At 34.7% G+C, this 14,840-nt stretch overlaps 1 protein-coding gene across 1 annotated transcript in view; it reads right to left on the bottom strand.

Annotated features, from left to right (window-relative positions):
- Nucleotides 1-4,549: 4,549 nt before the first annotated feature.
- The window catches only part of AADAC (arylacetamide deacetylase), a 33,412-nt gene continuing 23,121 nt past the window's right edge, over nucleotides 4,550-14,840 (bottom strand). Inside the window, exon 5 of the mRNA XM_025436141.3 lies at nucleotides 4,550-14,448. Within this exon, the coding sequence (XP_025291926.1) occupies nucleotides 13,852-14,448 (597 nt within the window). The 3' untranslated portion in view covers nucleotides 4,550-13,851. The remainder of the gene's footprint in view (nucleotides 14,449-14,840) is intronic.

The raw sequence follows: 14,840 nt of genomic DNA, 5'->3' as shown, positions 1-14,840 counted from the left end.
TTTCAAATGTGTAATTCAAAAGTAGTGCCTTATAGAACAAGATGGTGAAATAAGCATTATTTTAACTTTTCCTCATTTCTCCAAATTTTATTAAAATGATGGCAAAAGAGAAATCTTATTATGATGACATTAAAAAAGATAAATATATTCATACAAGCTTCTGGAAAAAGGCATACACCCAGGAATAATTACAGACATTTCATAATGAAATAAAAGGCCAGTTCTCCAAGAAGACACAGCAATCCTAACTGTGCATGCATACAGTAAAAGAGCTTCATAATTGAAAGCAAGAACTGGGAAGACTGAAAAGATAAATAGAAATATCCAAAAGTATTAGTTTCACTAATAATTTAGAGAAGATCGACACTCATCTCATTAACTGATAGAGCAAGAAAACAGAAAAACAGTAGGCACAAAGAAAGTTTGAAACACTATGAACCCACAGAATCCACTGACAGATTGAAAACATTCCACCCAACCATAGCAATACACATTCTATTCTAATATATTTTGATATATAATGTCGGAGGCATTTCCTTTTGGCTATTTCTTAGAAGTCTGTATGAATCTTTTATATTTTCTCAAATCACTAAGGGACTTTAAAACAAATTCTACTGGGATAACAAGCTGAAAAAAGTAAAGTTCAATCTATATCACTCATCATTTATTAACAGAAATTCTAATTGGAACTAAGGTGTAAAAAAGTATAAAAAAGGCCATGAAAGTACTGGAAGAAACTGAGTGAATTCTCCTGTAGTCATGGAAAAAGCCTTTCTAACTATCAAAGTCCAGGAGATATAATTTAAACACGGATAAATTATAAAATTTTTTTGAAGATTTTATTTATTCATTCATGAGAGATAGACAGAGAGAGAGAGAGAGAGAGAGAGAGAGAGAGAGAGAGAGGCAGAGACACAGGCAGAGGGAGAAGCAGGCTCCATGCAGGGAGCCCAATGTGGAACTCTATCCCTGGTCTCCAGGATCACACCCTGGGCTGAAGGTGGCACTAAACCGCTAAGCCACCAGGGCTGCCCTAAAATTTTTTAAATGAAGAAAAGTGTTTTTTTAAAACCACTTCATTATGGCCAATTTATTGTATTAAAGACAAAGAGAAATGGGGAACAAAATTTACACTTCCTTCTACCAAGGCCTAATCTCCCTAGGACAATAAAAAAAAAAAAAAAAAAAAAAAAAAAAAAGAAAGAAAGAAAGAAAAGAAAAAGAAAAAGGAAAAGAAAATTCAATTGAAAACTGGGCACAAAGGAGCTTTTCTGATTCTAAAACTTACTCTTATTAAGAAGAACACAGAACAAAATTGTACTAGAATATAATTTATCACATATCTTGGAAACAAAATCAAAAATGGTAATTTCTCAGTGTCTAAAGGATGGGTAAAGACAGGAATGGAAGCAGGGTGCCTCACTGTATACCTTTTTCATGTTGATTACATTATTTTTGAACTATATGAATGCATTACTATTCAAAAAATAAAATTTTAAATTATTTAGAAAAAATGGGGTGGGCTACCTTAAAAAAAAAGTAATGAGTTCTCCATTCCTGGAAATGTGCACATGAAGATCAAGGATTTCTCCCTATCAGAGCTTTAGCAGTTTCCAATCTCTACCACCAAAAAAAATCTTTCCTGATTAAAGTAAAAAGTTAAAAGAAAGGGAAGGAGAGAAGGTTAATTTGGTAGTGGGAGGATTAGAGGAAATAAACTAGGTCAGGCTCCCAGAGAAGTAGCCCTAATAGAGATAATAATAGACATTCTTCCACTGCCACTAACCTCTCATGGTGTTTTTTTTTTTTTCTCTCATGGTTTTTTAAAGGCACTCTTTTCAGTCAGACAATCTATAGTATATTTTCATAAGAACCTACTTACATGTCCATAGTATATAATCCAAATCCAGTATTAATGCTTACATGTCATGGATAACTACAGAGTAATTTAAACATCTGACTTCTGAGTTTTGTATAAAATATTAAAATCACATGTAAGTAAAAAAATTGAAGGAAAAAATTGTCACTTAAAAAAATTCACTGCTACTTTAAAATGGATCATTTTAGAAATATAAATTGAATGCTTCCTTGCTCATCTGGTTATCAAGATCAATTCTGAGGTCATTCAGAGATATCATAAAGGAATCAGGAAACTTTGACAATAGGAAGCCAGAGACATGTAGAATTTAAAACAAAAACAACAACAACAAAAAAAACCCTTAGAATCCTAGAAAACTTGTCTCTCTCGATTAGTAAATAATTTGATTTAACAAATATGATGCCATTTTTGCAACAGCATTAAACACCATTTTCCACGGTTCCTTGACATTATCTGAGAGGCATGTATGAGTATAATATGCTAGCTATGAAGACTCCCAAGATGAGAAAGTGAAAAGATATTTCCACCATCCTGTAACTCAGGTTCTGTTTCTTCAGCAAGACAGTATTATACTTTATTTCAATGCCTAAAACAAAGGAAACATGAGGCAAGCCCTACCCAGAACTATTATTACCTAACTTCTTAGCCACAGAGTTCCCTGAATTAGCACAAAAGTTTTTATCATGTGATATCAGGTGTTGCTAATAAGAGCTCAAGTTTCAATGTACATGGTGTAAAAGCAAATATTCAACATTCTGGCAAGTCCTGTCCAATCTACCAGCATTGTGTTACCTTCAGATAGTCACAGCGCAAATAATTGTGGAACATCCCCTGGGAGAAGAGTATGTTAATTCTCAAAGATTCTGGAAAATATAGTAGAAGCAGATTCCCCCCAGAAGAGAAGGAAAGCAAAGGGAGTCATAAAAATAACATAAACAATAATAACAATAAATTAAAAGTTTTGTTATATTTTACTGGTACATCTAATTTTTATTATATCCTTCATGAATTCAAAATTATTACATGTGAATTGAATATATTAAGTGCTATGTAGTATTGGAATAGTTTGGAGGAATAATGAAAACTTTGTTGCAAAGATGACAGTCAAGTCTTAGAAAGGTCCATTGTTTGGTATGCTGGAGAAAGATAAAGGACCTTTTAAAACAAAAGGCACTGATGTAGAGCTTCTAAGCCCTATTTTTAATGTGCATTTCTCAGCTTAATATGTCATTTCTTGCTCCTGCAAATTCTATCTTAGCTAATACATAATTTCAGTTGATATGTTGTTAATAACCCCACCAAATCGTATCAGAAACAAAGGCACCTTAGGGGTATTGTTAAGCTACTCTGTTGACTTTAATGTAAGATTATTAATCTTTTCTTTGTCATTGTTCTACTTTCTAGAAAAGCAAGAAAAATAGTTTGTATCACTACCCTTTTTCTGTTGTCAAGGGAATTCTGTGTGGAAAGTGGGTGGTAAAAACAAAGAAGTAAATTTCCAGGAGTACTTGCCTGGCTGAGAATCAAACCTAAGGTTGTGTGTCTCTACAACTGCTCTGACCTTAATGCTCTTAAAGAACCATGAACTTTAAGAAACACTTACCTGAATCTAACTGAAGATTCTTTTCTGGCTCGTCACCAGTGGAACTTGTTTTGAACCCATTGAGCACAGACATGACTCATCTCTACTACATGGCTAGTTCTTAGTTCTTACTTATCACAACCAATGTGGACCATGCCCTTTCACTTGTTAGTACTTACCAAAAAAAGTCTGCTTTTCCTCCTTAGGAAATGACTCCATGAATTTCTTGTCCGGTGTATGTACTCTGCGTGGCAATTTACTCAATATTAACAACCAAAAGCAAAAAAGCATAACCTTTGTTGTATTATTTGACAGTGGATGAAGGTAGTGGGCAGGCATAAATGGCAGCTTAAGGCCTAGAGGGAAAGATTATTGAAGATCACCTACAACATTTCTATTCTCTATCTCTTTATTCCTTTGTTTCTTGCCTTGTTCAACACTATTTCCTTTTTAAAATATACTTTAAAGAAATTAAAGATTAGTAATAAGTTGGTACAATAAATACAAGCAATAGAAATTGTGAGTGATAACTTTCCTATCAAAAAGCAAACCCTTCTCAGAGATTCTTTTTACGTTTCTTGAGGAACCACCATACTGTTTTCCATAGGGGTTGTACCAGTTAACATTCCCACCAGCATCACATCCCTTTTCTCCACGTTCTTGTCAGCATTCGTTATTCTCTCATCTTTTGTAAACAGCCATCCTAACAAGTAACAAGGTGATATCTCATTGTGGTTTTCATTTTCACTGACCTGATAATTAGTGATGCTGAGCACTTACTTCATGTACTTCTTGGCCATTTGCACATCTTCTTTGGGAAAAAAAAATGTCTATTCAGATCCTTGGCCCAATTTTTAAGACAGCAATTTATTTTTTTGCTATTGAGATGTATAAGTCCCTTGTATATTTTGTATAGTAACTCTTTGGGTATGTGGTTTACAAATATTTTCTCCCATTTCATTGGTTACATTTTCATTTTGTTGATGGTTTCCTTTGCTGTGCAGAACTTTTTTAGTTTGATGTAGTCCGACTTATTATTGTTTTTGGATTGCTTGTGGTGTCAAATACAAAAAATCATGGCTAAGATAATCTGTATCCATTTTTATTGTAGTATTATTTACAGTAGCACAATATTTACAATTCACTGGCTGTCTATAATCTATCTATCATCTATCACTCTATGTTATCATTGAATATTACTCAGCCTTAAAAAAAGAAGGAAATCTTGCCATTTGCAACAACATTGGATGAATAAACTGGAAGGCCTTATGCTGAGTGAAAAAGACAAAAAAGACAGAAACTGCATGGTATCACTTATATGAGGAATATTTAAAAAAATAAATAAAACTCATGGGGGCATGCTTGGGTGGCTCAGTTGGTTAGTTGTCCTACTGGATTTTGACTCAAGTCATGATCTCATGGGTCATGATCAAGCTCCAATTATGGCTTCATGTTCAGCAGGAAGTCTGCTTAAAGATTCTCTCCCTCTGCTCCTCTCCCTGCTCGTGCTCTCTCTCAAGTCAACAGGTCTTTAAAAATCAAACTCCTGGAAACTGAGAGTAGAAAAGTGGTTGCCAGGAGTTGGAGAAAATAGGGAGAGGATGATAAAAGAGTACCAACTTTGAGGTATAGATGAATAAGGTCTGAGAGTCTGAGGATCCAAAGTATAACATGGTGACTATAATGCTGTCTTATACAACTGAAATTTGCTAAAAGAACAGAACATAGGGATCCCTGGGTGGCGCAGCGGTTTGGCACCTGCCTTTGGCCCAGGGAGCGATCCTGGAGACCCGGGATCGAATCCCACATCGGGCTCCCGGTGCATGGAGCCTGCTTCTCCCTCTGCCTGTGTCTCAGCTTCTCTCTCTCTCTCTGTGTGACTATCATAAAATAAAAAAAGAATTAAAAAAAAAAAAGAACAGAACATAAATACTCTCATGGCAACAACACCAAAGGGAAATATGTGAGGTAATGGATGTGTTAATTAACCTGTTGGGAGAAATCCTTTACAATTTATATATATATATATATATATATATAAATTGTGTATATAAATATATATTATATATATATAAAATCATCACATTGTATACTTTAAATATATGACAGTTTTGTGAATTATGCTTCAATGAAGTGAAAAAAAAAAAAACTATTTCCTTAACTAGTAATCTCACCTTAAATACTGCTCCTGCCCAGATCCTAGAAGGTCTTTGTTATTGTTGTTGCCATTTTTGTTCCCTATTGACAACTGTAATAGGTTTTCACCAATGCTCTGAAAGACAACACTTCCGTGTCCTTGTCTCCTGCTCATTAAGATTTTACTTCATAAAGGAGAGAGAAAGGGTAAGGGTGTTGGTCAACTTATGTCATTCGTCTGCAACAGCTGCTCTTCTCCTCCCAAGATTACAAAATCTGGGAAGCATTTGCAGGAATCTCCCTAAATATGTGTGTGTGTGTGTGTTGTGAGTGTGTGTGTGTCTTCAAAAAATTACAGTTTTAAGCAGGTTGTCTTTGAGATGACTTTCACAGAGTGACCTAGAAGCCCTAGTGAATCCTATCTAACTGGTCCTATGTTTCATTCACACTATACCGAGAAGAATTCAAAAGCAATGAAGAAAGAATACTAAGGTCAATAAACTTCAGCTGGAATTCCAGCAGGGTTCATTCTTGTATTCATCGCTTTGAGTCCAATTTAATTCCAGGGTAATCAAAAGTTTGCCATGTGCCAAAGATCATGAAGCTAGAGCTCTGAGTAGGATCAAGGTGAAGAAAGCTAAATAAACTCTCTTCCGTTCAATCATAATTTATGTAATAAAAGTATTTATAGTTTAAAAAATATGTTTGTATTATGCTTACAATTTTATCTTTTTAAAGATTTTATTTATTTCAGAGAGAGAGCACCCAAGCATGACTTGGGGGGCAGGGGCAGGGAGAGAGAAGAAGCAGATTTCCTGCTCAGCCAGGAGACCGATGCAGGTCTCCATGTTCCAGTACCCTGGAATCCTGACCTGAGCTGAAGGCAGAAGCTTAACCGACTGAACCACCCAGGTGCCCCAATTTTAAAGGTAAAGTAATTGAAACATAAAATTACTAGCTGTATGATAAGGGAAAGTTCTTAGACTATTCTGGAGGCAATAATTTCATTTATGATAAAGGTATGTTAATACATACCTATTAGGGTTGTTGTTTGAATTAAACTCCTAATGAATATAAATAACTAATAATAACTCTAGGCATCTAGGAGGTCATCATAAATGGTAATGTTATAATTGTACATATTATTATTAACATTACAGTAAGAAAGAAACACAATCAAAATTCATGCCCATATGGATCTGACTTAAGTATCCTCCATTTAAAAAAAATTTACCCCCTGATGCTGCCTGAACTGGTGGATTGAAATGTGAAGTGTAGCAAATTATTGAACGAGCCCTAAGAACTGCTCCAGTAAACTGGGTGGCAACATAGAAAAAGCCAAGACTGTGCAGTGCAGAAGATATAGATAGAAGATATATAGAAGATATAGTAGAATAAAAGTGTGATGACCATTGAGAATCAAATTGTTTACTAATGACCATTTTAAAAATGTAGAAAAGAGATAATGCATTCTGAGTGGAATCCTGTAAATTAAAGAAGTATAGCTTTACAAAGGTATGAAAATGTTTTTGTTGATTATTTTCCCACTGTCCACCTAGACCACACTCTGTCTTTTAGATAATGCACACTATGTAAGAATCAAGGCAGTCAGGCTTCCAAAAGCAAGCTGATAGGAAAAGTCACCTCTTCATCTGTGAGCAAATATCAAATACAGAGAAGCATGCTGTGTAGGGCAAAGGTTAGAAAAGGACATTTTTCCCTTACATGGATCTAGAGAACTAAAACAGGAAATAAAAATAATAGCACATCAAAACATCATACACAACAGCATTGTAAAAATACAACATAAGAGCTTGCCTCTTATGTACTGAGTGATTTTTTTCTGATAATTTCACTCATATTCAAACAAATTTCACCCAGGCAGGAGACATGTATAACTTCCAATGTTGCAGCTATGAATAAGTTTCCAAAACAGTAATGGAAATGCTTCTAAACTTTAAATAATAACTAAGATCTAAGATCTTATTTTCTGTGACCCAAATAAGTGTTAATATTTAGCTCTGTTTCTAATAGCAAAATTAAGGCTTTTCTCACATGGTTAGTAAATGGTTGCAATTTGAGAGCTTATGATTCTCACCAATTCACTTCATATTACATATTTATTCAGCTTTTTAATTAATACCTATCTTTCTTTCCAAGGATTCAAGAATCTGCTCAGGCACTTGAAATGTTATTGTGGATATTGTAAAAGATCTTAGAGAGAGGAAAACATAATGCAAATGGTTGCATTTACTCCCCTCAGTTTTCAACCCCATCTAGGAAAAACAGCTGATTCCGCACAATCTGTTTATTCAATTGCTCTAATTAGTTGTTGATGGACTAAAGGGATTTAACTTAATGAAGGCAATTTATTGCTGTAGAAATACACAAAGCCAACACTGACATAAATCTTGAATCATGCACATAAGCCATTCAAAATAAAGCAATTGTTAATATTGCAATGCAGTGCCTCAAACTGGCAGGGTCACTAGTTGCATGATGGGAAGCAGGAGAGAATCGGACTTGGAATTGGACACATTGGCTACTTCCTTTATGGCCTGACCCACTTAACTGTAGGTCAGGAGCACAAAATAATGTTGGGGAACTTAGACCCCACAGTTCTATCATGCTGCAACCTCCGAGTGCTGAGATTTTGAATGCTTGCACAAGCCTAATGAAATGGCTGATGTCATTACTTTTTTTTGTGATTTCCTCAGTATGAAATTTTTAGTTTTGTAGTTTAGGAAACATTAGAAGTACCATAGGATTTAGGATATGAGTTAGCATCTATGCCTCACTGAAGAGAGCATCAAAACAGGCTGAACTGTGATCCATGCACCCATACATTTACAGGAATCTCTATCATCTCTTACAAAGTACATGTCCTGTCATCCCTTTACATCATACATTGGTGTTCCATCATATACATATATCAAAATTTATTCACCAGGTGATGAATAGTTGTTTGGGTTTTGACCATAATGACTAAAACTCTTTTGAACACAAAAACAAGTATTTATGAAGATATATGTTTTCATATTTTTTTGGAAATGGAATTTCTGGGTCATATAATAGGTTCTGTTTAACTTTATAAGAAATGGATAAACTGTACTAATGATTAACATTGCTAAATTTTTGTTTATGTTCTCATTGACCAATCATGTATTTTCTTCAGTGAAGTAGCTGCTTGAATATTCCACCCATTTTTTTCCTTGTATATTTTGCTTCTTGTTACAGAATTATAGAAGTCCTTTTTGTACTCTGGACTCAAGTTTATTATTACATATATACTTCTCAGATATGTTCTCTCAGTCTGTGGTTTGTCTTTTTATTCTCTATATCATGCCTTTCAGGAAGTAAAGGGTTTGAACTTTGATGAAGTCCAATGTATCTTTTTTCTTATTTTTACTTTTTAGTTATTTATTTTTTTAAAGATTTTATTTATTTATGTGACAGAGAGAGTGAGTACACAAGCAGGGGGAGCTGCAGGCAGAGGCAGAGGGAGAAGCAGGGAGCCAGACATGGAGCTCAATCCCAGGACCCTGGGATCATGACCTGGGTAAAAGGCAGATGCTTAACCGACTGAGCCACCCAGGTGCCCCACCCCCTGCTTTTTTAAATGTCTGGCACCTTTTTTCTGTCCCAAGTCTCATCTAAGAAATCTTTACCTAAAAAAAGTTGACACAAAATTTTTTTCTTGTGTTTTCTTCTAAAAGTTTTAAAGCTTTAGGTTTTTGCATTTAGATGTGAATTACAAAGAAGAGATGAAAAAATGAAGTGCCTTAGACTGAGGAAAAAAAATCCCACCTCCCACCTCCAAATGAGAAAATACACCCAAGAGGTGAACATTCTGTACATGAGTCATAGTGGATCATAGAATTTACTAAAATGAAGAGACTTAATAAAATGTGTACACTGCTCATTGGGAGGGCATGGAAAAGAGAGAAGCTCTACAGAGACAAGGGAACAAAGTGAAACAGAAAAGAGAAAATTTGTAAATAGATTCTAACTTTCCTTCTAACTAGTTGTTTTTTGTGCAAAATATAACAATTTTTACTTCCTAATTTGCTAAACTGTCACCTTTCTGAATATCTATTATAATGGCTTGATTATCTTAAATCATCCAAGTCATTTGAAATAGTGATCATTTAAGTCCTTTCCAATTTTTTACCTTTTAAATTTTATTTTCTTGCCTAATTGAGATAGATAGTATCTATCTAAAACAATGAAATATAGTAAAGGTGATAATGGATATTCATAATTTCTATATAATTTTAAAAGAGATTAGCATGAGGCAAAATTTTATATGGCAAATATTTATCCATATAGATATCCTTCTATTTTTTAACCCTTTATTTTTTAATTTTTTAAATAATAAATGTATTTTTATTGGTTTCAATTTACCAACATACAGAATAACACCCAGTGCTCATCCCGTCAAGTGCCCCCCTCAGTGCCCGTCACCCATTCACCCCCACCCCCGGCCCTCCTCCCCTTCCATCACCCCTAGTTAGTTTCCCAGAGTTAGGAGTCTTTATGTTCTGTCTCCCTTTCTGATATTTCCCACACATTTCTTCTCCCTTCCCTTATATTCCCTTTCACTATTATTTATATTCCCCAAATGAATGAGAACATATAATGTTTGTCCTTCTCTGACTGACTTATTTCACTCAGCATAAAACCCTCCAGTTCCATCCACGTTGAAGCAAATGGTGGGTATTTGTCATTTCTAATGGCTGAGTAATATTCCATTGTATACATAAACCTTCTATTACTCTATTATTACTCTATTAATAGAGCATTATTACTCTATTACTCTATTATTCTATTACTATCACATAAGGATTATTTAAATTTAAAAATTGAATATTAATTTTATCTCTTTAAGATATTTAGAAATAAACATATGATTTTTCTCATTATTGCTAACAAAAATGTTGAATGATCCTTTCATTCCTGACATAAACACTTCTTAGTCATGAGGAATTTTTAAATGCTGGTATAATCCAAGTATTATAGAAATCATAAGTATCGATGGGAATGACCTAAAAAGACAGCATATTACAGTCAGTAGCCTACTTAACATTGAGATTATTGGAGTGGAATTTTTGTTTGTAAGAAAGTCCAAGACATGATAATAAGGGCAAATAGTTTATGCAGAATGGAGGGCAAGATCATTAGGGGAAGCACAAGTCAAGTAAGTCCATGTTGCTGGTTGTGTTACCTACATAGATTCTGAAATCCCCAATAGTAATATTGAAGTATTGACAATGAGCTGAAAGGTGAAATTTTTGAAGCATGAGAGCCAGTGACTCAGGGGTCAACAGTTGACTACAAAATGGAAGGGTAATTGGTGATACAGTCTGTTACTATGATTCAGGAAGCCAGAAGGAGACAGAACTGTCTGGCAGCAGCAGCAATAATCAAGGAAGACATTTAGCACATGTTCAGCTACTATGGTATGACGAATGTGGGAAGAATAGAGGAAGCATGGTCCTAAGTACTGCATCTCAGATGGAAGTTAATGCAAGATAAAAGCTTCTGGATGCTGCTCATGATGATCCATGAGTTCCAGAAAACAGAGTGGAAAAAGATAATAGAAATTGGGAAGAGACTGGGGAAAGGACAGAATCAGAGACAAGGAATGTCTCACAGAAATTAAGGTGTGGAATGAGGGCAATTGGAAGTGATGGCCAATGTAGAGAGGGGTAAAGAGCAATTAAAATAGCCAGTCCTGGCAACTTCGGATCCAAGAAACCACATGGTAAGGTAGGAACACCTATAATTATTTACCTTATTTTACGGCATAAAAAACAAAGTAGGTAGCTTTAATAATGTATATTGTGTCATAACTTTTGTCCATGTTTAAATGAATCTTACAATTCCAAATTAAGACTATGTCCCCACCTAGTTATTAACATAGATTATTTTTATTGATCGGCAGGTGGTTTGAAAAAGGTAAAAGAATGAGGCATAGAGATGCAAAAAAAAAAAGAAAGAAAGAAAAGAAAAAAGAAAAGAAAGAAAAGAAAAGAAAAGAAAAGAAAAGAAAAGAAAGAAAAGAAAAGAAAGAAAAGAAAAAGAAAAGAAAAGAAAGAAAGAAAAGAAAGAAAAGAAAAGAAAAGAAAGAAAAGAAAAGAAAAGAAAAGAAAAGAAAAGAAAAGAAAAGAAAAGAAAAGAAAAGAAAAGAAAAGAAAAGAAAAAAGTCCTCTCCAACTGAGTATACAAATGACCCTATGATGCTCCACTGGAAATCATAGGTATGATTGATTTGTATACATATCTCGTGTAATATATGACCCTAAACATTTCTGTTTTTCCACTTTACTTAAACCATTTGAATTTGTGGCTTGCCAATTGCCTATCCACTTCTCACTTATGGTTTTACTTGAAAGAATACTAATTTTGTTCAGGAGGATGTGCCCAGGTTAAAAAAATGATTCCTCAAGCAACCCTGACAGTGTCTACAAGAAATGTAGTTCTATAAAATGAGACATAAAATGAGAAATATATTGGCCAGGCTTCCAGGACTACTCTGTTATTTTTCTTGATAGAAACAGAAATGAAAGTTTGTGGTTCTCCCATCCCAAGACCAAAACCTCTTTCTGCCTGATAATAGTTGAGCAGAAAAGTAAAGACTTGATTTCTGGTGGCTTCGAGAAACCACCATATTACTCCTAGGCTGAATTCTTCAATGCTTCCACAAGATCATCAAGATTGATAATTACAGTCACTACAATTTATTCTTCATGGTCTAGAGTGTAGACTAAATGTTTGTGTCCTTCTAAATTTCATAGTTGAACAGAAAGGTGTAGGGTATAGACAATGTTTGTGTTCTCCTAAGTTTCTTTTATTTATTTATTTTTATTTGTTTTTATTATCCTCCTAAGTTTCATAGTTGGTCATAGTATATACTATAGTTCATGGTCTAGGGTATAGACTAAATGTTTGTATCCTCCTAAATCTCTTACATTAAAGCCTACGCTCCCATGTGATGGTATGAAGTGGTGCCTCTGAGAGATAATTAGGAATAGGTGAACTCATAAGGAGTTAGTGCTTTTATATGAATCATGAGAAAGCTTGCTTCTCCTCTCTGCTTTCTGCCAAGTGAGGATACAGTGAGAAGTTAACATCTGCAATCCAGAAGACTCACACCAAAACCTGACCATGCTGACAACCATGCTGAGCCTCCAGAATATTAGGAGCACATTTCTATTGTTTATAAGCCACCCATTCTATGGTATTATGTTATAGCGATCCACACTAAGACAGCTCAAGAACACAACTTAATTTCAGGCTGCCTTCTACTATGCCCACATGGACATAAGAACTTTTAGAAATTCAAATTTTTGCCCACATGGACATAAGAACTTTTAGAAATTCAAATTTTTCTATTTGGTTTTATTATTTCTCCCATATTTCAAGCTTCGTTCACCACTACTACATTGTGGAGCTATTGTCTCCTACCTCAGTGTCCCTAATTTTTATAAGTATGGAGCTGCTTTTCCCCAAAGTGCCTAAAAGATCATTGGCATTAAATTTGGTAACTAGCACAGGAAAAGCTTGTATTAAGAAATGATTTTTGTAGTGATAGACAAATGGCATCATATTGAGGCAAATGCTTTGAAAGACAATTGGCACATAATTCATATTAATGCCTACAAAACAGCATTGCAAGCCTCTAAATCCATGCTGGGTGAAGCTCTGGCATTTCACGAGCTAAATGTGTTTAAAACTTTCTTCTCAATAGTAATACTGTAGGCAATTTAAAAACCAGGGCTGTGAATTACAGCTATAAGAAATGAATAACAGGGATCCCTGGGTGGCGCAGCGGTTTGGCGCCTGCCTTTGGCCCAGGGCGCGATCCTGGAGACCCAGGATCGAATCCCACATCAGGCTCCCGGTGCATGGAGCCTGCTTCTCCCTCTGCCTACGTCTCTGCCTCTCTCTCTCTCTCTCTGTGACTATCATAAATAAATAAAAATTAAAAAAAAAATTTAAGAAATGAATAACAGAAGCAGAAAAAAATATACAGGAAAGTAGATAGTTTCTAAAGTACAGAAGTGAGTAAACAGCATTTGGGACAAGAAATAAAGAATCCTCTGATTTAAAAAACTAAACCACATGATGGCTATGAAGACTTAGAAAGGTCACAGATGATAAACATCAACCCAAACATAACCCTTTGATTCTCACTAGTTTGTTTCCTATTTGAAGTTTACATACTTTTATGAACCCCTTCCTCAGATTTTTACTATAGATTTTCACTTAGCCAGTTCATATACTGATTTTCTAGTCTATCTGCAATTTTAAATCCAGAAAAGGAAAATGCTCCATGGAATCCATCCTCAATATGGTTATGGGTCACCTGAACCCCGGCATTCTGAAGTCGGGTGACATACATAATTCCATCATCTCTTAAGACATCATATTGACAGGTGATGACATAGGTCAAGGGTAAACTTCGCAGTTTGTTGTCATCAGCCAACAAGGGGGCTGCTCTCACATCTAGAAACCCCGGATATTTTTTAGCCAGCTCAGAACTACCATAAGTTGGACTTTTATAAAAGTATCCTTTCTTAAACTTCTCAGGGAGCAAGGAACTCCAATTAATAAATTTGTACAGATGGCTTGATTCCACTGGTACATGTTGATTGGAGAACATAGCTTTTACAAGAGATTTGTCCACGGTAAAGTATTCACTCCAGAACCTGACCATCAATGATTTGGGCAGAATTGGAAAATGTGAATTTTCCCGATATGATGGTAAATCCATATCAAGAGTCTGAAGGGCAGGATAAATTAAACACTGGGTCTTGAGGTTGATCTCCACATCTGGGTCGTCTATGAGCTGAAAATAATTTAAATTAGTTGCTCAAATAGTAGTTTTCATTGAAAAAATATTTTTATTTAAAAACAATAGATTGATATAAATCCAAAATCTCAAAAAGATAATCAGAAACAACAAAAATATATCTCAAAGAACTTTCTAATTTTCAGTATTATATTGAATATTAGATATATGTCTATACTTAAATCCTATGAATATAAACAAACTGATTTGTACGATTTTCCCCATAGATGGAGAAAGAGACCATCTAATGTGTGATTAAAATGCAAAATATTTACTCTGACAACTAGGAATGGCAATCAGAGGAAACATTTTTTGTAAGTAAAAAAAAAATATGTACATATATTATTATATCAACAGGCATTAACACTTAAAGGAAAAACCACATAATT

This window comes from Canis lupus, chromosome 23, assembly GCF_003254725.2.
Source record: "Canis lupus dingo isolate Sandy chromosome 23, ASM325472v2, whole genome shotgun sequence".
NCBI lineage: Eukaryota > Metazoa > Chordata > Mammalia > Carnivora > Canidae > Canis > Canis lupus.
This window is presented reverse-complemented; position numbering and strand designations above follow the sequence as displayed.